Source organism: Podarcis melisellensis (genome assembly GCF_964234715.1).
Source record: "Podarcis melisellensis genome assembly, chromosome: 2".
NCBI lineage: Eukaryota > Metazoa > Chordata > Lepidosauria > Squamata > Lacertidae > Podarcis > Podarcis melisellensis.
The window spans coordinates 59,139,857-59,167,773 of record NC_138529.1 but is presented as its reverse complement, the minus strand read 5'-3'; the positions used below and the strand labels follow the sequence as shown (position 1 = coordinate 59,167,773).

General features: G+C 41.3%; 1 protein-coding gene across 7 annotated transcripts in view; it reads left to right on the top strand.

The window, feature by feature from the left end:
- Positions 1 to 27,917, top strand: part of FAM13B (family with sequence similarity 13 member B) — a 59,282-nt gene that overhangs the window by 10,663 nt on the left and 20,702 nt on the right. For 3 of the 7 annotated variants that reach the window (XM_081893204.1, XM_081893205.1, XM_081893210.1), the window contains 9 exons: positions 5,570 to 5,675; positions 6,323 to 6,512; positions 9,689 to 9,901; positions 11,256 to 11,430; positions 12,553 to 12,694; positions 14,018 to 14,181; positions 22,905 to 22,946; positions 24,749 to 24,895; positions 25,594 to 25,720. In XM_081893204.1, the coding sequence (XP_081749330.1) occupies positions 5,658 to 5,675; positions 6,323 to 6,512; positions 9,689 to 9,901; positions 11,256 to 11,430; positions 12,553 to 12,694; positions 14,018 to 14,181; positions 22,905 to 22,946; positions 24,749 to 24,895; positions 25,594 to 25,720 (1,218 nt within the window). In that variant the 5' untranslated portion in view covers positions 5,570 to 5,657. Of the gene's footprint in view, positions 1 to 3,971; positions 3,990 to 5,569; positions 5,737 to 6,322; positions 6,513 to 9,688; positions 9,902 to 11,255; positions 11,431 to 12,552; positions 12,695 to 14,017; positions 14,182 to 22,904; positions 22,947 to 24,748; positions 24,896 to 25,593; positions 25,721 to 27,917 lie in introns of those variants that run through there. The other 4 variants (XM_081893208.1, XM_081893209.1, XM_081893206.1 and 1 more) reach the window with 3 other exon arrangements.

Genomic DNA, 27,917 nt, shown 5'->3' with positions numbered 1-27,917 from the left:
TGGATGAAAGACACGTGGTGAATGCTGGACAATGAGGAACGACGTGGAGTCCGAAGTTATTCACACGGGGCACCAAATGACGAGGGCCTGCTCGCCATAGGAAATAAATCAGTCTCACACCAATGATATATTGAATAGGCCTAGCCAGCAACAACTGAGCTGAACCGAGCTGATCAGGCCCTGAGCATGCTCAAACTGCTGCGGCCTAGCATTTTATTATTTCACAGAACATTGTATCAACTCAACAGTAACAGACAATACCATATAAGGAAAATCACACCACTATCAGGGTATGCTGTATAAACCAATCACAGGCTAGCATGAGGTGTCCACACGCTGATCATGCCTAACACAGCCTGCCCTGCCAAAAGGTCAGGCTGCAGTAAATTTCCACCCATGTGCCCATTTTCCCTATAGGTAAAACCAACCATATTCCCACAACATAGAAAGCTTCCTTATGCCAGGTCAGCCCATATAGTTCAATATTGACTACACCAGGGGTTGGGAAACCACTCCCCAGTTGACCTGCCAGGCAATTTTGGTCAAGCTATGCCCACTTGACCTACACATGACAATTTAAGCAGGACCTTACAAATTCCTGTGCCTTACAATTTGTGACACTGTGCTACTATTTATTGCCCACTTGCCCTGCACCTGACTTCATATATGACACCAGGTATAGGACAGATAAAATTAGTTGATTCTAAGGCTTCTAAGCAAAGTGCAGGACTCTTTGCAAGCACTTATGATAAGGTGATAGTTGTGGTTTGGAGAGAGCCCTGTACAACTGTCAATCAGCTAAGACCAACTGTAACTGCCAAGAGAGTTGGAGGAAGCACTTTGAATCCAAACCACTTTCTCTGCAGAGGGGGAAATGTTCTGTTTATATGAGCATTCTGCCCTCTGCAGAAGCATCAAATGAGCTCTTTGTATCCACCGATTAGCTGATCAGAAGTTACAGCAAGCTTCTCTAAAGGTGCATTCCCAATGCCAGTCAGATGATTGGCACTGAAAGCTTTTCTTCAAAGAAAGTTGCTTTAATTGCTGATTAGCTGATTAATTATAATGGCCTCTTTTGAACTTTGACAGTTGTCAGTCACTAGCTATAATTATGACATCATGTAATTAGTGGGTGTTCTTGCTCACCTGTCAAGGTTGGACCATGGGGGTATCTGTGGCAAAATTAAGAATCTGATCTGCTTGTAAAGCCCAGTTTTGGATTTAGTGTAAACTCATAGTTTAGTTTACACTCTAAGTCACTGTAAGTGGCTCTCCAGTGCTTCAGACAGGGGTCTTCTCCAGCCCTACCTGGAGATGCTGAGGCTTGAATTTTCTGCACACAAAGCAGATGTTCTACCACTAGACTATGGCATTTCCCTCATTGTGTCTTGACATGTTCACTTAATGGCCAGCTACCCACCAGACCAAAATGTTAGTTTGGTAAATAGTAGAAGGTTTGAGGTAGGTGAGAGAAGTAGGGTTAGAGGAGGAATAGCATAGCTGATTAATGTGTGATTGTCAGCTTTTGGGTGAACAGATTTTTTCCAATACTTAGTTTTGCCCCTCTGAACTATTGATTCTAACATATGGTACTTTGTTAAGCTGCGCTTACAACATACACACTCATTCTGCTTGAAGGTCTGATACTTGTGGCAGGAAGCATGTTCTACATGTGTGTACCCCCCAACTGTTTTGAAGATTTCAGTGTAGTTATTTGGTTTGAGATAATTCAGCTAGTGCCACTTGAAAATGAGCCAGTTGCTATTTGCATAGCCCAGCCCTTTTACTCCTAAGAGGCCACATGAAGAACAGTCTGTTGCACTATTCAAACATCTTACAAAAGTTTTAGCATCTCTAAAACTGCATGTATATCCCTCTGAGGGCCAATAACATGTCTGATAAAAATACTGATGAAATTGTTAGTTTATAGAGATCCTTTGTCTTGCATTATACCAAATCTGATTGTTAACAGTTTTGAATTATATATCGAATCTGATTGGTAACGTGGATCGAACACGTTAGATAGGGGCATGTCCATGGAGAGGAGTTCAGTGACTGGAAATGAGGTGGGAATGAGAGAAACAATTTTTGCAGATTTCTCCAGATGCAGTACCCCTGAAAATCTCCTCTGGTGAGTTAGAAGTCCCTTTGGAACAGCATGGCAGGTGGTCTGCAAGTGAGAGGGAGATTAGGTGAAAATTGCCTTTTGCCTGTAAGAACATCCAGTTTGTGGAGCAGAAACCTCTGATCGATCTGCCTTGCTTTTGCAAATGGGAGAATCCTTGTGTTTGCAGAACCACAGGTCTGGATCCAATACATCATATGGTCTGTATTATATTTTTTTCTTATACAGAATTATTTAGAGCATAGTTATAGAACTATGTGAAAATGTTCTTTGAGGGATGGGATTTGAGTTGGAATTCATATCACAGCAATAGTAGTTTTTTATACTCCTGTTTGATTTACCAAAATGCTGATGGAGATTAATTCCCCCTGATAATGGGGGTAATTTATGGTACAATCCTATACATGTCTACTCAGAAGTGTGTCTCATTGAGTTCAGTATGGTATAGGATTGCAGTCTATTTACCTTGTTCTATATAAGTCAGTGGGACACGGGTGACGCTGTGGGTTAAACCACAGAGCCTAGGACTTGCTGATCAGAAGGTCGGTGGTTCGAATCCCTGTGACGGGGTGAGCTCCCGTTGCTCGGTCCCTGCTCCTGCCAACCTAGCAATTAAAAGCATGTCAAAGTGCAAGTAGATAAATAGGTACCACTCCAGTGGGAAGGTAAACGGCATTTCCATGTGCTGCTCTGGTTTGGCAGAAGCGGCTTAGTCATGCTGGCCACATGACCTGGAAGCTGTAAGCCGGCTCCCTCAGCCAATAAAACGAGATGAGTGCTGCAACCCCAGAGTCAGTCACGACTGGACCTAATGGTCAGGGGTCCCTATACCCTTTACCTTTATATAAGTCAGTAGGGATAATTAACAAATATTAGAGCAAGTTAAGTGAGTTCCATTATGGACAGCTGGAGCAGGTGGGAACTGCCTCCTCACAAGTCCTAGAGATCTTGCTGTCTGTATCAGAGAACATGTTCTCCATTCCACAACTGTTTCCAAGATTACAGCTAATTTATTTTTTCCCTTACGTAACTTTAGCAGGAACCATTGTGGTATAATGGGCATAGTTTTGCTCTTTGATATGTTTTCAGCCTTGAGTGGCCTTGGGCAAATCATTATCTCTTAAGTAACCTCAGTCCACCTCAGGGTGGGTAGTCATTGCCCTGATCTCCTAGCAGGTCCTTCCGTTACAAGAGGGATATATAGTTCCACTTTGGATTAATTTTTGGCTTATACTAGACTCAAAGAAGAAACTCAGTAAGTGGCTTTTTGAAAAGGATTTTGTATATATGATAACTGTACATGGTTTAATGTAAGACATATAAAAGTCTAGTAATTCTAGGAACCTTGATAATCTAAGAAGTGGTTTCATGCTTGTAAATGTTACTATCAGATTAAAGATAGTTGTTAGTAACAAACATTGTACTTAAAACTTTGTAACTACATTATCTGTAGGCTATTAAGTAGGTCTCATGACCAGTGTCATTTAATTGTAAATCCCCATGAAAAAGGTGACGTTAAAGTAGCTTTCCATTTGACTCATTTCTAGTCATATCATAGGAATATTGGTCTGTCCTGCTCAGTGTTGTTTACACCAACTGGCAAAGGTTCACCATGGTTTAAAACGGGACATTCCCAGCCTTAACTGCAAATGCCAGGGATTGATCTTGGCACCTTCTACATGCAATGAAGATGCTCTTCCACTGAACTATGGCCCTTCCCCATTTGTCTTGATGACGCACAGCTCAGCTACACTGAAATTGTATTTCTGTAGCACTCTCTACATAGGGCTGCTTTTGAAGAATCTCTCTAAGCCTCAGGTGGTCCTAAATACTCCAGCTAGGTTGCTTATGGGAATACATATGTGTGAGTATATTGTGTCTGCTTTAGAATATTTCGAAGCACAATTTGAGGTTCTGGTTATTATCTATGAAGCCCTAAATGGCATGGTGTTTATGGATGTATGTGTATTGATGTCTGTGGTTTTTCTGTGGCCTAATTGTGGAGTGAACTTGCATGGGAGGTTTGTGTGGCTTCTTCTTTTGACTTTGCACCATTTTGCCAAGACTGTTTTATTTGAGCAAGATTAATATTAACAGGTTTTTATGCTGACTCCAATTTTTAAAAATAATTAAAAAAATATTCATGGATGCATTTCTGATTTTATCTTGTGGTTTAATTTGACTTGTTTTTTCTGAAAATCTTAGCTGTTTTTAATGTAGATTAAGTTGGAGTTTAAAATAACATAAGGGTTTAACATGTAGGGTTTTAAATAATTATAGCATTTAAAATGTATATTTTGTTTTACAATAGTTGCATACTTCCTATAGTTGAAATTTAAACAAAATTTAAGACATCATTTTTAAAGATTATTCTTAACCATCTTCATGAGGACAGTTTCCATAGATCGGTTATTTATGGATTTGATATCCCAATTTGTTAACTAAATGTATTAAGAACAAACTACAGTTGCATGAACTTGAAATACTAGAACCGGAGTTAGTTCTAAAACAGACTTTCAGTTTCCTCCTTGCATGCTCAAAGGACAGGAGAGTATGTGAGCCTCAGACTTGTGCAAGCTTGTCCATCGCTAAACCATGGTTTAGTACTGCATTTGAAACAGGTCATTGTCTGCATGAGTACAAGAACTTATGCATTTGTTACAATGCCACAGCAGCAGCATGTCTACATTATTTACCTTGGAGTGAAATTGGGGTGGACTGAATGGAAATTTTGTGAGAATTGTGCTTGCAGATCAGTCTGTCTGGAGGTTTGATCAGACTATTAAATCACCTAATTTCTGATAGTCAAACACATAATATGATCTAGTATTCACATTTTTTAAACTTTGTTCCGAGGCATTTAAAAATAAAATATTGAAGCAACCTGTATGCTCTCTAGGAGGGTGTCTTGGGGCCATTGGATGTAGCTGAATTGTTACTCTGTCAGCGGTGAGGAAGGCCTGTTGTGTGATCCCTGTTTGGTGGAAAGCACTTGTGCTCTGTCGGGGGTGGGGAGACTGGACCTGGCAGACACAGACTGTGGATCCACAGAACCTCAGCCTCCCTTATTCCTCTGATACACCCAAAAAATATCTGAATCCTGAAGGTGGTGTAGTTAAGTCTTTCAATTGTTTTTGTATGAAATTGTTATAATTGTTTTTGTTGGCATTTTTATTTTTAAATTGCTTCAAATTATATCTCAGGAGGTGATTCATGATGGAATGAAATAATTAAATTTGTGGTCAATGGGAGGGGAGAAAGAAATTACGGAATGAGACACCTGCTCTTCACCTTTTGCCCTTGTTGCATCGAGTGACGCAGGCTATGGGAAATGGCGGTAGCTCCGCCATGGACTCTTCTTCTCCCCCTGCCCCAGTCTCTATACATTGCTCTTTAAATAATCACAAAATTTAGAGTACTTAAATGCTTCTTTTTGTTTTCCAGATTAACAGCTGAGGTACTGATCGAGTTCTGCTCTTCTTCAATGAGGAACTACAGGCTGATCTTCTGCCATAACCTCAAGCAGCCATAAATGACAAAAGAATGCTTGGTCAGTAAGGGTAGCTGGCGTAGAAAATATTTTGTAAACGTAGGTGTGTAAGTGCTCTGAGGTAGGTTTTCTCAACTTTCTTTTTCTTTTAAGAAATTATTAGAACCATAGTTTAAAGTTTGGTTTATTTTGGTCAAGTCAAATTTTCCGCAATCTCTTCAGCTGCTCTTGTTTAGGAGTAATATGTATTTCTAATGCCTGGTGTAAACTAGTCTGGTAGTAACCAATGGATACAGTATAGTACAATTGGCACATAATAAAGTTGACAAAAAGTTGATCCATTGAAATGACACTTTTTTAAATTAAAAAAATGTCATTTCTATTGTATTTCAGCATTTTGGGGCTTTTAGCAGGCTCACTACATGTGTTTAAATCTGCTTATTATTTGCAATAATTCTAGCAGCTATTGTTGCCAGTTTTATATATCTTTGTTTTGCAGGAACTAAAATCATTGTGTGGTTATTCTGTTTCAGTTTTATCACATTCTGGGCTTAGAGTAAATCTTTTTTTTTATGGAAGATAGTTTGTGTGGGATTCATAGCTGGGGTTCTAGTTTCTGATTAAAGTTTATTCATTAACTGGTGTATTTTTATGTGTGAATCAGTATTTAATGTTGGAGTTCAATGCAAGGCAACTGTATTTTACAGAAAGACAGCTTTGATATTGGGCTGCATAAAGATATGAGGAAGAGCTCCTCCCCTTCTTTGAGTAACTGCAACTCTGTTCTCACTAACAAAATATTTGGAATTCCACTCGATGAACTCCAGCAGGAAGGACAGCCAGGCAGTGAAGTTCCATTCATAGTCCGCCATGTTGTGGACTATATTGAGGAACATGGTATGTATCATCATGCTGTGCCTTAACTACAGACTTAAAGTCTGGAACTATCAATATTTTTCATTTGTAAACTTGCTTTGAGTTTATGAACTTAGATTTCCATCATTATACTTTATGAAAGTGAACCGTATCATACCCTGTCCTGCAGCCCTGTTTGATCCATTTAAAAACACATTTTCACTGACATCAAAGTGCATCTTGAGGTGGTGGCTGGTGCCATCTCTTTTTATCAGTTTTTGTTTGGAGGGACTCTAGGAACCTATGAAGCTTCCTCATATAGGATTGGTCCATCTAGCCCAGGGGATCCCAATTGGTGTTTCTCAGATCCCAGGGAGTCCAGGTAACCCACCCAAAAGTAGGGGGGGCATTGCTTGGCTTTTGAAAAACAGGGTGTCTACAGTACTTAGCTAATTTGGAATTGCTGATCTAGCCCAATATTGCCTGCACTGACAGGTAGTGGTTGTCCAGGGTTTCAGATAGGGAAAAATTTCCTAGCCCTTCCTAGAGCTGCCAGGGATTGAACCAAGTATCTTTTGTATGTGAAGCATGTACTGCACCACTGAGCTACAGCCCTTCGCCCCATTCATAGGTCACACAAGAAATGAGGTAATAATAAAGCACTGCAAATATAATTATAGACGCTAATCTAGTTTTCCCAAGCAGTATCTGAAAACTGGCCAATCCATAGGAAGCTGCTCACATCTGTAAATAAGACTTGAAGTACAGTCAGCAGAGTGAAGACAGACATTGGTCTTCCCGCTTTGTTTCTCTAAACCATCCTGTTACATATTTCCTGTCAGTTCTATGCAAATGCTTATCTACCTGGGAGATATGACCCACTTGACTAATTATCTGTCATTCCCTCCAAAGGGAGGGATAGAGTCTTTAACAGCTGAGCTGCTCTTGCAGCTTGTGTCCCTCCTACCGTCAGGGTCTAGACTGGGTCCCCCATACTACCAGGAAGCAGACCATCCCCCTTACTTGTGAGTAGACCAGAATGACTATATTGTAGTGAAAGGCTGGGATTAGTCAGTTTTAGAGCCAAAGTGCTCTGATTTATTTTGTATTCTGTTTTGACGTTCTTCCTGCCTTTTCCTACCTTTTATTTCCAATAAAAATAGCCGACTTGGAGATCCAGAGCACAGTCCTTCAATGGCTGCGCTCGTTTCTCTCTGGTCGGGGACAGAGGGTGGCGCTTGGGGGGGAATTGTCATCACGCCACTCCTTGGTGTGTGGAGTGCCTCAGGGTGCGATTCTCTCCCCAATGCTTTTTAACATCTTTATGCGCCCCCTCGCCCAGCTTGTCCGGAGTTTTGGGCTGGGTTGCCATCAGTATGCCGATGACACCCAACTCTATCTGTTGATGGACGGCCATCCTGACTCGGCCCCAGATACACTGACCAGATGTCTGGAAGCTGTGGCTGGATGGTTACGTGGGAGCCGGTTGAAGTTAAATCCTTCGAAGACAGAGGTCCTCTGGCTGGGACAGAGCGATATGGGATTGAGGGGGCAGCTCCCATCTCTTGCGGGGGTGCAATTAGTGCCAGCATCGTCCGTTAAGAGTTTGGGTGTAATCTTCGATACCTCCCTCTCTATGGAGGCACAGATTACAGCCATAACAAAGGCGGCATTTTTTCATCTCCGCCAAGCTAAGCAGTTGGCTCCTTATCTCTCTCGCCCTGACCTAGCCACTGTGATCCACGCGACGGTCACCTCCAGACTGGATTATTGTAACTCGCTCTACGTGGGGCTGCCCTTGAGACTGACCCAGAAACTCCAGCGGGTGCAGAATGCCGCGGCAAGACTCCTTATGGGGTCTTCGCTACGAGATCATATTCATCCAGTACTATACAAGCTGCACTGGCTCCCGGTGGAGTACAGGATCAGGTTTAAGGTGCTGGTTTTAACCTTTAAAGCCCTATACGGCCTAGGACCCTCGTACCTACGGTACCGCCTCTCCTGGTATGTCCCACAGAGAAATTTACGGTCTGCAAATAAAAACATCCTAAAGATCCCAGGCCACAGAGAGGTTAGGCTGGCCTCAACTAGAGCCAGGGCTTTCTCGGCCACGGCTCCAATCTGGTGGAACGCTCTGTCACAAGAGACTAGGGCCCTGCGGGACCTGACATCTTTCCGCAGGGCCTGCAAGACAGAGCTGTTCCACCAGGCCTTTGGTCAGGGCGCAGCCTGACCCCCTCCTCTGGCAACCTGCACAGAATTTTGCTTGATGGTTGCCATTAATTTGATTTTAATTAATTTTATAATGAATGTTTTTAGAATGTTGAACTATTTTTGATTGTTGTTAGCCGCCCTGAGCCCAGCTTCGGCTGGGGAGGGCGGGATATAAATAAAATTTATTAATATTATTATAATGTTTGCCACCTTCAGGATTCTAGATTCCCCATGTGTCTAAACACTTGGAATTTATGCTACTGAAAGTTTATGCTTTCATTGAATTTATGCTACTGAAAGTTTAGGATCAGAGTCCTAAGAGACAACATGTTTTTCATCTGTGGGAAAGACTTTGGGAGAATGAGCTGCCTTTACACTCTGAGGGAACTGCTTGTGAAATACAAGGTGCGTCGGTCTCAGAGTTCCTGGGCCTTAGGAAGATGAGGGTTTCTGACGGGGAAATGAGCAAGCTGCTTTGATCTCCAGAGTAAGATAACACAGCTCGAAGTTAGCGCTGCTTGACCCATCAGGTTGTGAACATGTCAGATCAAGGAGTGCAGGGTGCACTGGCTCAGAGCCTCTGTAAAAGTAATTGCTTTGGCACAGCCCAGATTCCCCCCCCCCCAATCTGGGCTGCAAGAGTGAATGGGTGAGTGGTGATGTCAACTACCAGATAGTAAGACCCAACTGGCAGCACCACAGTTGTGCAGCTGTTGAGCTAGGAAAGGGCTTGAAAGGCTCTCCTGGGCATTCCCCTTTCTCTGCACCGTATGTGGAACTTCATGATATTATAAAAGTGATTAATCAATTAATATGGGGGTTATAGCTGTATCAGATATCATACATCAATAGTGTAATTGAGTGGGGAGCATTACAGTAAGTTTTATTTTTAAAAAAGAAAAATATTTTCTGTCTTTCACACAGGATCACACTTAATGCTGTAAGATATGCACCTTTTGAAATAAGCAGTTGTACTGAATTTTGTATTTTCATTCTAACTTAAGGAGGTCTAGAGCAAGAAGGACTTTTTCAAGTCAATGGAAATGCAGAAACAGTGGAGTGGCTTCGGCAAAGATACGACAATGGAGAAGATGTGGATCTGGTTAAAGAAGCGGATGTACCTTCAGCTATTAGTCTTCTTAGATTTTTTCTTCAAGCACTTCCAGAACCAGTTATTCCTAGCACTCTACATATGCATTTGATACAACTTTCTCAAGGTATTGGAATTCTTTTAAGGACTGAATAGCTTCAAGAAATAATCATATCAAAACTTTAGGGTGGCTGTGGGTTTCTTCTGTATGAAACCCCACATTTATATGAAGATAATTGGGAAATTTGATCTGGTTTGGATGAACGTAGAAGCTACATGTGGTCAGGGAGCAGAACCAGATTACCAGCATGCATTTGTTCTGCCTCTGGCTTACCAGTTAATCAATGTGCAAACAGAATATTTGCTATAGCATGATGTATAATCCATCATCCATAACTCTGAGTCATGTAGTTGATTTCTGGGCTTTATGTAGGTTAACAGCCATGTAGTTCGGTTCTGTGTGTGTTGATTTTAAAGTCACTCAGTACACAAAAATGTCATGGCAGGCCTGGAGGCAAGATGGAGATGTTCAGCAAGTATGATTGGTACATCCCTCTCCCTTGGTGCATATCTTTTGTGTTCATTCAAACTGGATTGTTGACATTTACAAAAATCCACCAAATTTATTAGATAAAATTAAAGAAATGTTTAAGACATTAAGAAAATGACTAGATATCCAGGTTTGTCATTCTAGATTCCATTTTGCCCAGGACCTAGAGTGGTTATTGGAACACTCCATCAGAACTACAGTTCAGCAAACGCAGTTCATTCATAATGCTAACCTAAACTATGACTTACCACAAATGCACAAATGAACTGTCTGGGCTCCCAGAGAGATGTTTGTGACTGCTTTGCTGCTCCTCTGGCCCTGCTGTTATGATCTAAGCCATGGTTTGTCTTAGTGTTATCCCTGAAGCTATGTTTGTGGTTTATTCTCCCCCTGCCCTGATAAATCACAAGCAGTAAGCCATAGAGCAAACCTTGACTACAGTTTGCGGCTTATCTGGATTGAGCTTGGTGTTGGACGTAGTGCTAAGCCAAACCATGGCTTGGCATACAGCATGAGGTGGTCTTGAGAAGCAGAAAATCCTCGTTGATCTGTTCAAGAACCTGCTCATTTGCACTATGCCATAGGTTTGTCTTACTGTGAACTGCGTCAAAGAATAATGCTGGAATTTCACAAGGAATAGGTGGCTAGCAGTGCAGGAATGCCTAGGGGCTTACAAAAATATCAAATTGATTGGGAAAGGAAAAAGTACAAAACGAGGGGAAATATGCTCTTAATATGAAACTTGTAAGTGCTGAATACTGCTCAAGTTTTGAACCTTTTAAAAAAACAAAAACCGGAGCATTTCCAATGAATCAAGTGGAACTTTTTATCACATTGGTTACACATTTGTACTACTGAATTTAAATTTGTCTTGTTAAATGTTGAAAGACATATTAGCATTTATTAACAATACTTCTGTCACATTTTACAGATTTTAATGAAGATGAATTTGGAAGAAAGTTGAGGTTTCTCTTGCAGCAGCTTCCGCCTCTTAATTACAGTTTGTTAAAGTTTCTGTGTAGATTTTTAGCTAATGTAGCAACACATCATGAAGAGATTTGGTCTGCAAGTTCTCTAGCTGCAGTTTTTGGTCCTGATATCTTTCAGTAAGTTAGATAATGTGAACATGTTGGCTACTTTGAATGTGACTTTGCAGTAAACATGCATTTTTGTTCTAACTTTAGCTGCTATCACTCTTCAATAAGCTTGTTTTCCTTGAATGCAGTATTTTTTTTTATTCCTTGCTGCTGTAACAACATAAAATACCATTGAAAATGATTAAACCAAAGTTGAATGTTTCCAATATCTTCCTGAATTCTAGTATTTAAAATAAAAAGTTTATCCTAATTTAACAGCTGTTTGCTTGATGTTTAGTCCATTTAATATTTATAGTATTAATCCTGCCTGCATGTGTTGTGAAGTGGATAATTATATAAAGCTATAAGAAGCTGATTTTTCTCCTGTACAATCAAATCAAATCAAATTCCCAAAAACTTAATTTTATTTGTGGTTGCTATCCCAAGATTATGATGTTTGCTTCCACTTATTGGACCTACCACCATTTGTGCTTCTATGCGTAGTTCCTCATGTTGCATTGCATGCATATTTAAAACATATTTACTCAGTGTGCCACAGCAACTGTGATGCCACCCTCTAGTGAGCATGACATGTGGCCAGCCTTCCAACTTTGAAGCTGAAGAGTTGGGCAGGTATTATTTAAGCACTGCCAGCTCCAAAGTTGGGAGGAAGGTAGGGATTGTGCAGCAGCTGTGTGTCAAAGGTATTAAAGGCTCTATCAAACAGGAGCTGTTAAATTATCAGACAGTGTTGCCCAAAAGCTTCCCTGCCCAGCATTTTCCTTGAGGAGGGCTAACATGGTGCTGGATGTGGGTGTCTTTAGGCAGCGGCGCCCAACAGTGCAGACTCCGCCTGGCCTTTCCTATGGGTTGGGCTTATTTTTGTTTTTATTTTTATTGTGTGTTTTGTGTTTTTATATTGCGACTTTATCTTGTGAACTGCCCTGAGACCTGTGGGTAGAGGGTAGTATACAAAATTAATTAAATAATTAAGTGGCCAGCAATGAAGGATGTACAGTTTCAGTATGTGCACAGACAGTTCCTTTATGTCCTTGAGGATCTCCACCCCAAAGCCCCTTGTAGGAACATATTAATAACCTTTGAGGAATTAGGTTCAGAAATCATAAATTTAGTTTTGGCCTTTCTTGTCAGCATTTACACAGATGTGGAGGATCTGAAGGAGCAAGAACTTGTTAGCAGAATAATGGCGGGACTGTTAGAGAATTATGATGAACTCTTTGAAAATGAAGAGGAAGATTTTTCATCTAATGATTTAAGTTCAGTAACCGAGCAGGTAAGAATTGTGTACAGCTTCATTTTAATAAAAGACTTTGCTATTTAAAAAAGCCTAGAGAAACTTCATAATAGATTATAGGTAAGAGTCTGCTTACACTGGTTTGGTTTAGCAGTTTGCAGTTTATATGAGGTTGCAGCCAAAACTTTCCCCTCCTCCAGATCCTCTGACATTTGTAGAGAACTTGGAAGAAATTGTTGGTTGGCTGCTGCTTGGTAAAGAGTCCTATTTCTAATCTTCTCCAGACTGTGACACAAATTAAAGTTCTGGGGAGGGGATATGTGTTCTGCTAGGTATTGTATTCACTAGAGTCGCTTGACCCTGTGAAGCAAATTTTTGGTGCCCTTCAGATATTGTTGGACTCCCATCAGCTCCAGCTAGCATAGCTGATGGTTAGGTATGCCTAGGACAGTAGTACAAAATCTGGAGGGCACCATGTTGACTACCTCTGTGTATTATTAAGGAATTGTAATCATGTTTATTATGGCTTAGACTTGAGAAAACAAAATTATTTCTTTGGGAAAGTTAAAATATTAGTGCAGTGATCTAGATTCTAAAGATGGGATATTCAGAGCTAAAACTACACTTGTGCTTTGATGTTAGGGCCTCTTTTTAGAACTTCTACAGCATGTTCATCAATGTAAACTCCACCTATCTGCAGTTTTTTCTTGCCCTTTATTCTTGCCCATGCACCCTGGAGAATGGAGTTGAACAATCAAAATTATTTGGTGGTTCAATCTAACTAAGGACTAGAGTTCTTTTGTAATAAATGAGGAATTGAATTTGTCTCCTACAGTGATGTGGCAACAAGTAAATCTTAGGTGAGTTTTTATATAGGGTTGCTTTAGCCAGCCAATCAAAGCACTGCTCGGTTGTCTGCACAAGTGTAGTTTTGGCTCTGAAACCACTTTTCATTAAATCACTGGCATTGACAGTAAAAAATGGGGTAGGTAGAAAGACTACTGCCTGAGAACATGGCTATCCAATGAGTTACATGTCCCAGTGGCCTTAATCCCATAATGAGGAGTTAGTGCTTTTTCTCTAGCTGTACAATAGTTTAAAATTGAATATCTTAGTTGATTGAAACTACCTCATATAGGGGCTTTGACAGTAGGTGATATGGCTATAGTGGAAAATGTTTGTTTAGAAAATATATCTAGTGGTTGGCTTTGTTTTCTGTGTTGGTGCTGAGATCTGAATCAGAAAATGCCTGCTAAAAAAGCTTAAGCAACTTTATTTTTAGAGCACACTTCTCACACTTTTGGAATTTAATAATCTGTCTTTCTGAGAAATCATGGTCTCACTTGGTGTGTGTTTTTAAAGATAAATGATCTGCTGGATGAAGAAGATATAAAGCTTGAACAGTCAGAAGAGCTGCCAGAAGAAGAAGAAGAAAACATGGAGGACCCAGAATACAGGCAGGAGATGGAGCCCCAAGAAATGATGGAGAGCATCTTGGAGTCATGTAGCGTTTCAGCATCAACAAGGTATGAAGGTTCCTAGTATGGACACCATCCCTAGATTATGTGCTGCTTCCTGACTACTTTAATATAGCTGCTTATGTTTCACGTTTTGTTGTGCTTTTGATTCAATCAGTACTGAAAAATTCATCAATCCCAGTTCATTTAGCCATTCTATATTATATTGATTTAAGTTAGGAGTAGACATGTGCCTAGACCTCCCTCCTGTCTGTATTATGTTCTATATATTTTTAAAAACTATTTGAGTGGAAATGGACATTATATATTCTGAAAGAAAAAGAATATTGTAATGAACATGGATTTTACTGACTGAATGAACACAAGTACAAGATGTAGAAACTCCATCTGAATGAAAATAGAATTTTGTGAAGTTTCAATTTGCATGTTGTGGGGCTTCATGGTAAAAGAGAAGTTTTTTTGTTTTATTTTAAGGAAATAAAATACTGGAAATAATGCATAAATTTAAGATGAGGTCAAAATAATGCCAAACCTACTGGATTTCATCATATGATTGTTATGGAGAATCCCACACAACTAATCCTCTCTAGCTTTATACCATTTCCATAATACTTGCTTTCCCCTCCCCCATCTTCCTCCTGTATTGTTACAACCCATATTCCTGTTTCATATCTAGTCCTTGCTTCTTTTCCAGTATTGGAGCCATTGTATGGGCCTTGTGTCCTTACAAAATCTAGCAGTTGCTGCAGTGGCAAGTGTGTATTGAGTGTCTAGCCTGCTAAACGGGGCAGGGGGTGGGGCCTGCTTCCTCCAGAGAGTAACTATGTCACAAACCTTTTTCAGACAATTTTCTGAACACAAGGTTTTTACAACTGTGTAATGACAAAAAAAAAGTAAAATTAAAATGGACAAATTCAGGTTTAAAAATCACTTCAAACTGTTTTTCAATAGAGGCTTGTGGGCCAAGTTTGGCTTGCACATACATATATTTAAGCCAGGAAAGCTATGGTAACAGCAGGAGTGTTGTCTCGAACCAAGTCAGGGAATCTGAGCAAGGAGAAGAGGGAGCATACAAAACTGGGACCTAGTCCTGATGCCAGTTGTAGTCTGGTCATTACTTTTTGTAGCGCATTGCTGTAGCAGTTTTTTTAGCGATGATGTCAGTAAGGTATGATAAAAACCTGCAAAACTGCAGAACTATCCACTTTCTATAATAATTATGCTGTAACTGATTTCAGAATAAGCATTCCATTGTGAAGTTGAAGGTGGAGGCTTTTTGTGGTCTTTATTTTGACATTTGTATTGCTGCTTTTGGCTGTGGCTCATGGTCTCCCTTTCTCTGAAAGCTTAGTTTTCCAGCCTGAATAATTTTGTGTAATGTAAAAATTATGATTGAGTTAGATAATCACTTTTTTGTTGATACTGTTAAATGCTTTAACAAAAGGAGAATCTGAATTCTCGTGTTCCGGAAGAATTCTGTATACCTTAATACAGTGGTGCCCCGCTAGACGAATGCCTCGCAAGACGAAAAACCCGCAAGACGAAAGGGTTTTTCGGTTTTTGCGACGCTTCGCTAGACGATTTTCCCTATGGGCTTGCATCGCAAGACGAAAGCCCATAGGGAAATCTCGGGGACCTTTTTTTAAATGCTGGCGGTGGGGAGCAAAGCCTTCCCCCCCCCTCCGGACTTCAGAAGAGGTCCAGGAAGGCCGGCGGGGGCGAAAGGCTTTGCTCCCCACCGCCAGCATTTTAAAAGCGGTCCGGGATAGCAGGGAAGCGCTTCCCGCTATCCCGGACGGCTTTTGAAGGCAGGCAGGGGGGGCAAAGACTTTTGCCCCCCCTGCCTGCCTAACCGGGGGCTTTTAAATCGCCCCGGGACTGTCCGGGGCGATTTAAAAGCCCCCGGACGGCTTTTGAAGCCTCCCCCCCGCCCGGCTTCGGGGCATCGTCCCGATGCCGGGCGGTGGGGCAGGAAAGCCCCCCCCCCGCCCGGCTTCGGGGCATCGTCCCGATGCCGGGCGGTGGGGCAGGAACGCCTCCCCCAGCCGCCCGGCTTCGGGGCATCATCCCAATGCCGGGCGGTGGGGCAGGAACGCCTCCCCCAGCCGCCCGGCTTCGGGGCATCGTCCCGATGCCGGGCGGTGGGGCAGGAAAGCCTCCCCCAGCCGCCCGGCATCGGAACGATGTCCCGAAGCCGGGCGGCCGGGCGGGAAAGCCTCCCCCCCCGCCCGGCTTCGGGGCATCATCCCGATGCCGGGCGGTGGGGCAGGAACGCCTCCCCCAGCCGCCCGGCTTCGGGGCATCGTCCCGATGCCGGGCGGTGGGGCAGGAAAGCCTCCCCCAGCCGCCCGGCATCGGGGCATCGTCCCGATGCCGGGCGGTGGGGCAGGAACGCCTCCCCCAGCCGCCCGGCATCGGGGCATCTTCCCGATGCCGGGCGGTGGGGCAGGAAAGCCTCCCCCAGCCGCCCGGCATCGGAACGATGTCCCGAAGCCGGGCGGCCGGGCGGGAAAGCCTTTGTCCCCCCTGCCTGCCTTCCCAGGGGCTTTTAAATCGCCCCGGACAGCGGAGAAGTCCTCCGCTGTCCCGGGCGATTTTAAAATGCCGCCCGCCAGAAGAGGTCGGGGGAAGGCTTTTTCCATAGGAACGCATTAATTGATTTTCAATGCATTCCTATGGAAAACCGTGCATCGCAAGACGAAAAACTCGCAAGACGAAGAGACTTGCGGAACGAATTAATTTCGTCTTGCGAGGCACCACTGTATTATATAAATCCTGCATAGACAGCATTTCCTGTACCTAAATAATTCTGAACAGGTGCTCATCCTCCTCTAAAACAGCTGGAGTATTTGTTGTGATAAACATGTTTCATAACCCACTGCTGCTTACTTTTAACTACTTAAACTAGCTGTCTTGCAATTTGAGCATATTGTTAGTTCTCCCATTATTCTTTGCAGCTATATCATCAAGGACTCTTTAATAAACATAATGGAGAAAAGCTGAAATTAGGATAACTGCACTCAGGGTTTTTCTTTTTTCTTTTTATCTATTGGTTCATATATATATCCTATATCATATTATTTCCTCTCAATATTCACTAGTTTCTTTTCAATGTGTCGATCATACTGAGTAAGTGGGTGCTAATGTGGTCAAAAGTTCTTATGATCCACCATCTTGCACCAAGAAGTAATAGAAGGAAAAGCATACTAGAGCTAAAATGTTGATTGGGCAGCTTATTGTCAGTAGTGACCTCATGTTGCAGTCTATTTCTATGTAGACTGCAGGGCTTAGTGCAGCACTCCAATAGTGCCATCTTACAGGCAGCTATTGAGATCAAGCAAGCAGAATGGATAGTCAACAGAGATTGCCATACTGTATAGTTTTTCAAATGAAGTGTTTTTACATGAAATGTTCATTTGGAATAGCAAAAATAATCAGAATGGCTTACAAAGTTCTACTGCACAGGTAAATCAACTTAAAATGATAGTTTGGTAAGACTGACTTAACTTTTTAGAAGCTAAACACAAATATTTTTGAAGGCATACACTGCAATATAAAACAATTTGCATGTAATAATAAGCTATGTAAAGTAAGCTTGTGAATATTTTCCTAATTGCTTATTTTTGTTACTAAAAATGACAGTGCTTAAGAAAATCCAAAGTGCTTTGCCCTTAAAATGTTTATGCTGGTATCTTGCTGCGTCATTCTTCATCAGCAGTCAACCCAAATGATGCTGCTACTGTATTTGAAATACAAATGTTTGGAGGGGCACTGATAGGATACATAATACATTTATGTGCTGCGTAGCATCTTATCAAATCCTGCTAAACTGATTAGAGGGACTTTGAACTAGTAATAGGATTCCTTAGTCTTTGAAATAGTGCTGTTTCAATACACTTGTTTTTCTGAGAATCTTCACTGCATTGCATAAGTAGAGGTGTTGGGGGGTGAGAGAGAAGAAAATGTAATAGGAAGAGGAAAATTGTAGAATATTTTGGTTCTGGTGTTGATTAGTCTAGCAGCATGCCTATTGTGATTTGATGTTTCAGAACCCAAATTTGAATTCCTACAAATAAGGATTGTTCTTCATTATAATTCCCTTTTTGTTTTCTCTGTGCTTCTTGGAATTTTTGGCTTAAACAAAAGTTGTAATATATATAGCATTTGAAATATGCTATATAGTAATCTACTTAATAAATGGCATACTGTTTAATGTTGGCCGGAGCATATTTTTAATTGTTTTTCATTTATAATTTCTTACTTTTAATTTCCCTCACATTTTGCCATCAGGAATTACTGTCCTGTAGCTCATCAGTTCCTAATACCATTGGTGGTAACTAAGCATACAGTGTAATCAGCTGAGAGAAAAAAATGGCATTAAATTAAAGCATTTTGTGGTTAAGGGTTTGTTCATATTAAATGTACAAAAAATGAAATGTTGTATTAGCTACTCTAAATGTAGCAGTTCTGAAATAAACAGCTGGTTAGCAAAAGCAGAATAGGTTAGCTTAGTAACAAGATAAGTAGTATAGAGTAGTATTGTGATGTGAAACAAAAACACTGAGTTTGATGGCTTTAGTCACAATAACAATAACTTGTACAAACTCCAGGAAATAGAACGCAAATAATTTACTTTAAAAATAGTTTATTTTTAAAGCAAATATCAAGCTCAGGATCAACTATTTTCTCCCTCCTCTTGACCCACCCCCACCCCAAATATGGAGAAATTGTAAGTATCTTACCATGTGTAAGAAGTACTTTATACATAACACACCGGTATGTTATAAATTGGGAAGAAGGAACAGCCACTGATATTTCCAGCCACTTTGTTGGGAATGGAGTAGAAAATGATCCATATTATTTGTTCCAATATAAATGCTGCAAAGAGCTGATTAGGTAGTTGCTGTTAAGTTACTGACTTGATAATGCTTTCATATAATAATCCCTGGGTGAGCCCCATTGTGCACTGTCATATGCTTAGGGCTGACCACAGCTTTCCCCAAAAGAACTGTATACTTTCCTGCTAAGACTTTAAGCCTCCCTTTGCCACCCATCTCAAACTCTTGAAGGTAATCGCCAATTCTTTTTGTCCTATCAGCTTTCTAAAGACTCCAGCTTGGAGAGATTGGAAGAGAACATTCAGAATTGCTGCCTTTTACAAGCCCTTGTGAAAATCTGGTTTCTAGTGGCTTAGAGAGAGCAGTACACTGAGGTTTCAGCCTTCTCCCCTTTTATTAAAAGTTTAAATATTTATTTAACTTTCACCTTTTTCTGGTTGAAAACAACAAATGTTGTGAAAGTGTGGGTTTTGGCGCATAATATAGGTAAAGGGACCCCTGATTGTTAGGTCTGGGGTTGTGGCACTCATCTCGCTTTACAGGCCGAGGGAGCCGGCGTTTGTCTGCAGACAGTTTCTGGGTCATGTGGCCAGCATGACAAAGCCGCTTCTGGCGAACCAGAGCAGCACACGGAAATGCTGTTTGCCTTCCCGTTGGAGCTGTACCTATTTATCTACTTGCACTTTGACGTGCTTTTGAACTGCTAGGTTGGCAGGAGCAGGGACCAAGCAATGGGAGCTCACCCCGTTGCAGGGATTCAAACCACCAACCTTCCGATCGGCAAGCCCTAGGCTCAGTGGTTTAACCCACAGCGCCACCCGCGTCCATCTAGTGCATAATATACATACTTTTAATTTCCCTGTCTAATACATTTTTATTACAAAAGTGAAGGACTTTTGCCATCTTAACTATTCTGGTATATGCCAGCATTTCAGATTTGGGTTTTCAAGTTCAGTGAAGCTTTCTGGCCACAAAGTTTGGAAAAGCTATATATGTGTACCCCCCCCCCCTTATATATCCTATATTCAGGATTCATGATAAAACCAGATTTTTTTACATTCTGGATCCATCCTTTATAGATCCCATAATGTCCCAAAGAGTTGCATTTTTAAGAGTATTAATATCTTTGTTAACAGCATATTTTCCACCTTCCTTTTCATTTTAGTTATAATGCTTCTTAAGTTGCAGCTATTCCACAAACTAAGGCAGCAGTGTTTTGTATACCTACATGAAAGTAAGCTCTATTAAATTCAGTGGGACTGACTTCTGCATAAGAAAACATTCATAGGATTTATAGTTAGGAGGTGCAGGGAGAGATGGAACCTAAGCAATAAACATTTATGTATTGCACTCCTGAATTTTACGTACAGTGGTGCCCCGCAAGACGAATGCCTCGCAAGACGAAAGGGTTTTTCGGTTTTTGCGACGCTTCGCTAGACGATTTTCCCTATGGGCTTGCTTCGCAAGACGAAAGCCCATAGGGAAATCTCCGGGGACCTCTTTTAAATGCTGGCGGTGGGGAGCAAAGCCTTTCCCCCCCCTCCGGACTTCAGAAGAGGTCCAGGAAGGCCGGCGGGTGCGAAAGGCTTTGCTCCCCACCGCCAGCATTTTAAAAGCGGTCCGGGATAGCAGGGAAGCGCTTCCCGCTATCCCGGACGGCTTTTGAAGGCAGGCAGGGGGGAGCAAAGACTTTTGCCCCCCGCCAGCCTTCAGAAGAGGTCCAGGACCTCTTCTGAAGGCGGGCGGGGGGCAATAGTCTTTGCTCCCCCCTGCCTGCCTAACCGGGAGAGCGGAAAAGGCAGCGCTGCCTTCCCGCTCTCCCGGAAAGGCAGGCAGGGGGGAGCAAAGACTTTTGTACCTCGCCCGCCTTCGGAAGAGGTGCTGGACCTCTTCCGAAGGCGGGCGGAGGGCAAAAGTCTTTGTCCTCCCTGCCTGCCTAACCGGGGGCTTTTAAATCGCCCCGGGACTGTCCTGGACCTCTTCCGAAGGTGGGCGGGGGACAAAAGTCTTTGCTCCCCCCTGCCTGCCTTTCCGGGAGAGCGGGAAGGCAGCGCTGCCTTTTCCGCTCTCCCGGGAAGGCAGGCAGGGGGGAGCAAAGACTTTCGCCCCCCGCCGGCCTTCAGAAGAGGTCGGGGGACAGACTGTCCCCGGACCTGGTCTGATGGCGGTTTCCATAGGAACGCATTAATTGATTTTTAATGCATTCCTATGGGAAACCGTGCTTCGCAAGACGAAAAACTCGCAAGACGAAAAGACTTGCGGAACGAATTAATTTCGTCTTGCGAGGCACCACTGTACTAATTATCTCATTTATTAAAGACACAACAGCTAAGACATGCTCTTCAAGTCTTCTGGTAACATACCCCCTCCACCAATTGTCGAGGGCTCTATCCAGCATAATTGTCCTATGTCCAAGCTCCCTCTGGACTTAAATCGTAAATATGGCAAAATGCCGTTTTTTAAGATTCTGCCTCTTGTCATTGCTAGGTAGCACAACCTAACAAGTGTGACCTGCGACAAAATATTGCATAGAGTGCCCTTCACCCATGCTATGCCCCCCCACTTCCGACAGCAATCAATTACCATTCCATTCTCACTAGATTTTCATTCTTGTTGGGCTGTTTTTGATACCCCCCTCTTTAGTTCTTTTTGAAAGATCTTTTATTTTTCTGCACGTCTTTGGGGTTGCCCTGAGCCTACCTCCCTCTCATGTGGATGATACTGTTGTGGTTACATAAGAACGCACTCTCAGAAAACGAATTCATTCTTTGTATAGTGAATGAAGACAATAAGTGTAGCTAACACACCAACTCCTCTTTTTTATTATTAAAAAAATTAATTTTAAAAGAGAGGTTATACAAAATTCTGCAAAATAGTGTTATCAAACAGGATCTGATGACACTATGCATAGACCACATACAATTACAGATCACTGTCAAACAAAACCAGCCTTAAAATAAAACCAAAGTAAAACCACAGGTAGGTGAATGTGTGGAAGGTAGTGACTTGAACTATTTATTATAGCATGGACACAATGGTTAAACATGAGACAGGGTTACAAAACCTGGACCCTATTATGCCAAGGGAATTAAAGTGACCCAACACTGGAATGCTTTATCAGCTGTACAGTATTTGTTTTTAAGCTAGGGGTGGGGTCCTTGGTCACTGAACCTTCTGACAAGTAGCAGCTCACCTTCTTTGAGAGACATCAGATGATGCCTTATTGCAGGCATCCCCGAACTTGGCCCTCCAGCTGCTTTGGGACTACAACTCCCATCACCCCTAGCTAACAGGATCAGTGGTCAGGGATGATGGGAGTTGTAGTCCCAAAACAGCTGGAGGGCCAAGTTTGGGGATGCCTGCCTTATTGCAATCTCTGCTTTATATCAGTCTACTTAAAAATGAAGAACAAACAAAACTCTACATTCTTAATTAAGCCTCTTAATTTTTATGCGAGAACCCCTTAAGGAACATCAAATCATAGGTCAGCTCTCTGTCTATAGATTTGTTCTGTGAGGTTTTGATAGCACTGTTGTCTACCTATGTTAAATTCATGAAGATCCATGAGGATCTGTATCTTCAGTAAACGTTTTTGTGGTGCTGGCAAGCTCTGGACATGTAGACCCTGTGTAAAATCAGACAAATTCAGAAGGGATGCATTTTAATTCTGACCTTTACCCAAACCCTATGGCAAAGTGTGCACTTTCTTTCTGGCTGGGAGAGGGAGGCAGAGAAGCAGCCAGAGGGGGTGGTGACCTTAGTGCACTCCAAATGTGACCATGGGCCCAAAAAGGTTGGTGACACCTGATTTATTTTTTTTAAAGATAGAATATGTACAATTCTGAAAAACGCCATTAGGTTTAATCCAGAACCCCTGTTTGATGTTGAAATGTTACGTGGCAAAGGAAGACCATTATTTCTCTTTCATTGCAGTGCTCATCTCTCTCCCTTAAGCATCTTGCCAGCCTCTGCAGAGTAAGTATAAATTCCCCAAAGGAATCAAAAATACTCTTAATTGGACTGTGTTCTGTTATGGAAGTGCTGCACTGTTTGTGCATTAGTTTTCAGTATAAAGAGACACCTCTAGCTAAGAATTGAATGGCTACTTAAAGTCCATATATTAAATCCCCCTGCATATTTCTTGATACTCCAGATAACCCTACTTATTCACTACCTTTTCATAACCTTTGAATTATTTCCCCCCTCCAATCCTTCTTTTTTCTTACTCTGTTGCACCTTTTTTTAAGCCTCTATATGCCACAATACTTCATGTGCTTATTTCTCAGTCTAGCTTTCAAACTTCAGCTATGCCATCTTACGTCTCCTTGCTTCACTTCTGAGCACTCTTGCCTCTGTTTTCCCTTATTTTGCCAGTGTTGACTCTCTATGTACCATTTCGAAACATTTCTTCCTACCTAATTGACCATTCAGTTCCACGCTAACTGCACTGTTATGTTGCTGATACCTTTACTCTGAGCTCTCAAGAGATTTAATGACATAACAACACCTGAGCCCAACAACCAAGGTGGTTTGTGGCAACAGGCGTATTTTGAGTGAACTTGAGTCCATGTTGCTAATTTTACAAGTAGCATTATTGGGTCAGATGTAGTTGACAGTTTTAGAATAAAAAGCATATAAGTAGGCAGATGTCCATATTAAAATTGACACCCACCTCTCATCATGGCCTAGGACCCTCGTACCTTCTGGACCGCCTCTCCCAGTATGCCTCATGGAGAGCCTCAAGGTCCATAAATAGCAACACCCTAGTGGTCCCGGGCCCTAAGGAAGGTAGATTAGCTTCAACCAGAGTCAGGGCCTTTTCAGCACTGGCTCCAACCTGGTGGAACACTCTGCCTCATGAGAACAGGGCCCTGCAGGATCTGATTTCTTTCTGCAGGGCCTGTAAGACAAAGTTGTTCTGCCTGGCCTTTGGCTTGGAGCCAATTTGATTCCCTTCCCCTCTTTCTTTTTTCTTTTTCCTTTCTCCTCCTGTGATGAGGCTGCATTTTAATATTATTTGTTTCAGTATTTTAATGTTGTTTTTAAGTTTTAAGTTTAATGTTGTTTTTAAGTTGTATTCATTCAACTTGTTTTTATTACTGCTTGTTAGCCGCCCTGAGCCCAGCCTTGGCTGGGGAGGGCGGGGTATAAATAAAAATTATTATTATTATTATTATTATTATTATTATTATTATTATTATTATCGTCATCATCATCTGCGTTGGGAAACCTAACCAGTGTTAATCAGGAAAGTCCTGAAACAATAGAACCTTAAGCTGGAGTCTATGCATTATAGAAAGCCCAGCCAGCCAGAAATCTGGAAACCAACATATTGGATATCTAATGCATAAGAAACTTAGTTATGTGAGTTATACTACCTTCTTAATGTATAGTAGAGTAGGTTTTCATATGACTTAAAATACCCAAATGACACCACAATGTGGTGGTAAAAATCCTCTTGACAATCTAATGAATAATCTGTTGAGAATATATTTTGGATGTACTATTTGATAGCTGTGTTTGTTGCTTGCCCAAGCTCTTTAGATGAGTAGTCTTGCAAAAAGTTAATACAATACAGTTTTAAGTAAATTGATTATAGTGAATTGAAAGATGTGACTGTGTGTGCGTGCGCACGCACATGAGTGCTGAGCACTCCTGTTTTCAAGTCTGCTTTCTTTTTTTGTTCTCTGCCTGCTTGGTACAGAATTGGGAAACGAGAATATACTATGTGGATAAATTAGATTGCTACTAAAACATAACTTCTTTTTTTTTAAAAGCATCTTGGAAAGAACAATTAGAGCAGCTGTGGAACAACATCTCTTTGATCTGCAGAGCAGCATAGATCAAGATCTCAAGAATTTACACCACCACCAAATGGTGTGCCAAGAAGCAAATATTAAGGGGGATGAAGGATCTAACAACCAGTAAGCTGACATTTTACTACTGGATTATATTTTACTGTTATATTTTTTTATATAGCAACATCATGTTATATAAACTGGCGGAAAGTGAGTAAATATACAACTGTTACGTGGCAGAGCACTATTTTGGCCTTTTGTGTAACTAAGCTCTGTGTTATAAGTATTGCCACTGCTGATCCGAACAACTTAGTAGTTGAATTTCCTTGATTACTGTGTGAAGGCAGCCCTGGAAGCCTGTTTCATTATCTGCTGTCTGTGCGTGTACTTGACAGGAGCAATACAGGTTTCCCCCAAGAGTGATACCTGTAACCGGTGCTTTTTTGTGGGGGGGATGCAGGGGTACGCATACCCCTTAATATTTTGTTAATGTTTGTACTTTTGCCCATTTACTGTATTTATTTTTCTCAATTTGAACTATAAAATGGTGATTTTCTTGAGTCAAAATGAGTGTAGGCATAAACATTTTTAAAGAAAAAAAGCACTACCTGTAACTAATAGTACATTAAGAATTGTGCCAGAGGAGACAATTTAGACAAATCAATGATCCTTTAAATAACCCCTTTCCCCCCCTGAAAGTAGTTTGACTTGTGAACGTCTTCTAACCTAATTGTACCCCAGGATTTTCCCAGCATTATTATTTTTTAACTTCTAATAATTGCAGCATTTTTTAAAAAGTGTATATATATTTGTTTTGATATTAGGGATGATACTGAAAAGAATATTACTAAAGATGGTGAGAATCTTGGTGACTGCTCTGAAGCTGTGGATTGCACTAATTTAGACAATGAAGTTATGCAGCCTGTGTCTGAGGAAAAGGAAAATTATCAGGTAATGTAGCACAGAAGTATGCTTTGTGCATCTTATATCACAATATTCTGTGGAATTTGCTTCTTAGTAAATGTGCATAGAACTATACTGCACATGTTTTTTAGCAACATTGGGAAAAGTAGGTGTCCTGAACCTATATTTTATTCAACTCCTTCCCAATAAGCTATTCTATTTGTTTTTGTTTGTAACTTGCAGTTTTGATATCCCATCTACTAACCAAAGTTCTTGCAGCAGCAGTACAGTAGAAGTACTCAATTTTATTTCCCTAGTTTCTCCAGTTTATTTTTTGGAAATTTTACTTCAAGCTTCATGTTTTGCCAAGTGCAAGGGGTTTCTTTTTCAGGGTTTTCAGAAGTAAACACAGGTTTATTCATAAGAGTTAATAGCAAAACAAGCAGGCAGATAACACCCCCATTCATCTGCTTAGAGCTCCAAAGATACAGCAGCGGAGAGACCCCAAGCTAGTCGATGGGTCATGAAGGCTTTCAGGTTTGCGCCAAAGCTCACCTCTTGGGTCAAACTTCAGGGTTTTTATCCTATCTGTCCTAAGTCATGTGGCATGAGGTGCGATTATTTAACTATCCAGACCTAGCACCATGGGTCTTATGGTCTGGGTATGTGCCATCAGACAAACCAACAGCTAAGCAATGAAATTAACTCTGAGGTCCTTTTGATGTACCACAGCTGTATTATGTCTAATCAGGGATGCTCCCCACATTAGCAATTCAGTCTGGGAAAGAAGACAAGTCAGCATGATTCAGCAATAGCATCACCTGCTACCAGCCTAGAGGCTAAGAGAAATAGAGAGTGCCTGTTCTCTGGTAGTCTCTATGATGAGATGAAGGACTAATTGTGCCAGGCCAACCATGTCTCCTCAAAATACCATGGATCTTCTGGTGTATTTCCACTACACTTCATGAACTTCAAAAAATGGAAGCTTGGCATGAAAGAAGCTTCTCAGCTCCTTTCATTTCCTCATTTGCAGTGTATATTCACAAATATTTTTCACCTTTTCACTTGTTGTAGAAAATGTTGGAAACTGAGGCAAGTGAAAAGCAAATAGGATTTGGAAGCTTTGTTCTGTAGTGTTGTTTTGCTGTGGTTGGCAAAATATTGCACTCTTGTACCAAATAGTTGCAAATGTACTGTATTTTGAAATATTTGAAAGTTAATTTTCCACATCAAGGTTATACAATATTTGGACAACCATAATTATTGTGACAGGAACAAATGTAGCCTTCCCTTGGGATCTCACAACCCCACTCCCTCTCTTTCAACATGACCATGAAGAGGAGAAGCTTTGGCTTCTGTTTTTTATTTAACCACAGCTTGTTGTGTCATCCAAATTCAACAAATTTGTAAATTATAAGTATGGCTTGTTTGAAACAATAAAGCCCAAATAGTGCTCTGCGTAACAGAATGTTTCTCTCCAGATTCTTTAAGCTCTCTCTCGACCCCCCATATATTATTAAATTGAGGTCATCATATTGCACAGTTAGCACCTTCATCAGGAATACTCACAAACTGAATCAATGTCCGATCTCGGCACTGGGCATAAGTTCCACATAGATAGTCCAGAACCCACAAAAATAGTGGGAAACAAATTATATCGAGTTGTTTTTGTGTCATCAATGTATATGAAACCTTACAAAGGAGAAGATAGGTTCTTGCCAAAAGGGACTTGAAGTTTAGATACTGACACAAGGGACGTAGCAGAGGAAAAGGAGAGAAATAAAATTAAGAGTCAAAAGAGGAAGATCATTTAGATGTAAACAGCCCGAAGCCTGCTCAGTCCCTTTGGAGGGATTTGAGGGGGGCAGTTGGGAGGCTGCATTAGCAATCTGGACAGCTGCTTGGCGCTGAATTTGGTAGGATGTGTGAATTCCTTAATCACTTTTCAAAATGTCAACAGGGACTGAAGAAGCTGTGATAAGTTTAGTTTAGGCTACTGGCAGTTCTAGCTACACCTCTGAAAAAGAAATAGTTCATGACTCTCAGCAGTTTCCAATTTGTTATATGTAGTTGGGATTAGGATTAGGGAGCTCAAAATGCATTATTGCAGAAATAAGTGTTGTCAGTAAAATTCACATCTATAAATCTGATATTGTTACTAATGAGTAAAAGTATGTGTTCCTCTGTTGTTGCTTTACATAGTATGAGTGCTTGCTGCCAGCAGCAAGCATCTCATTTTATCCTT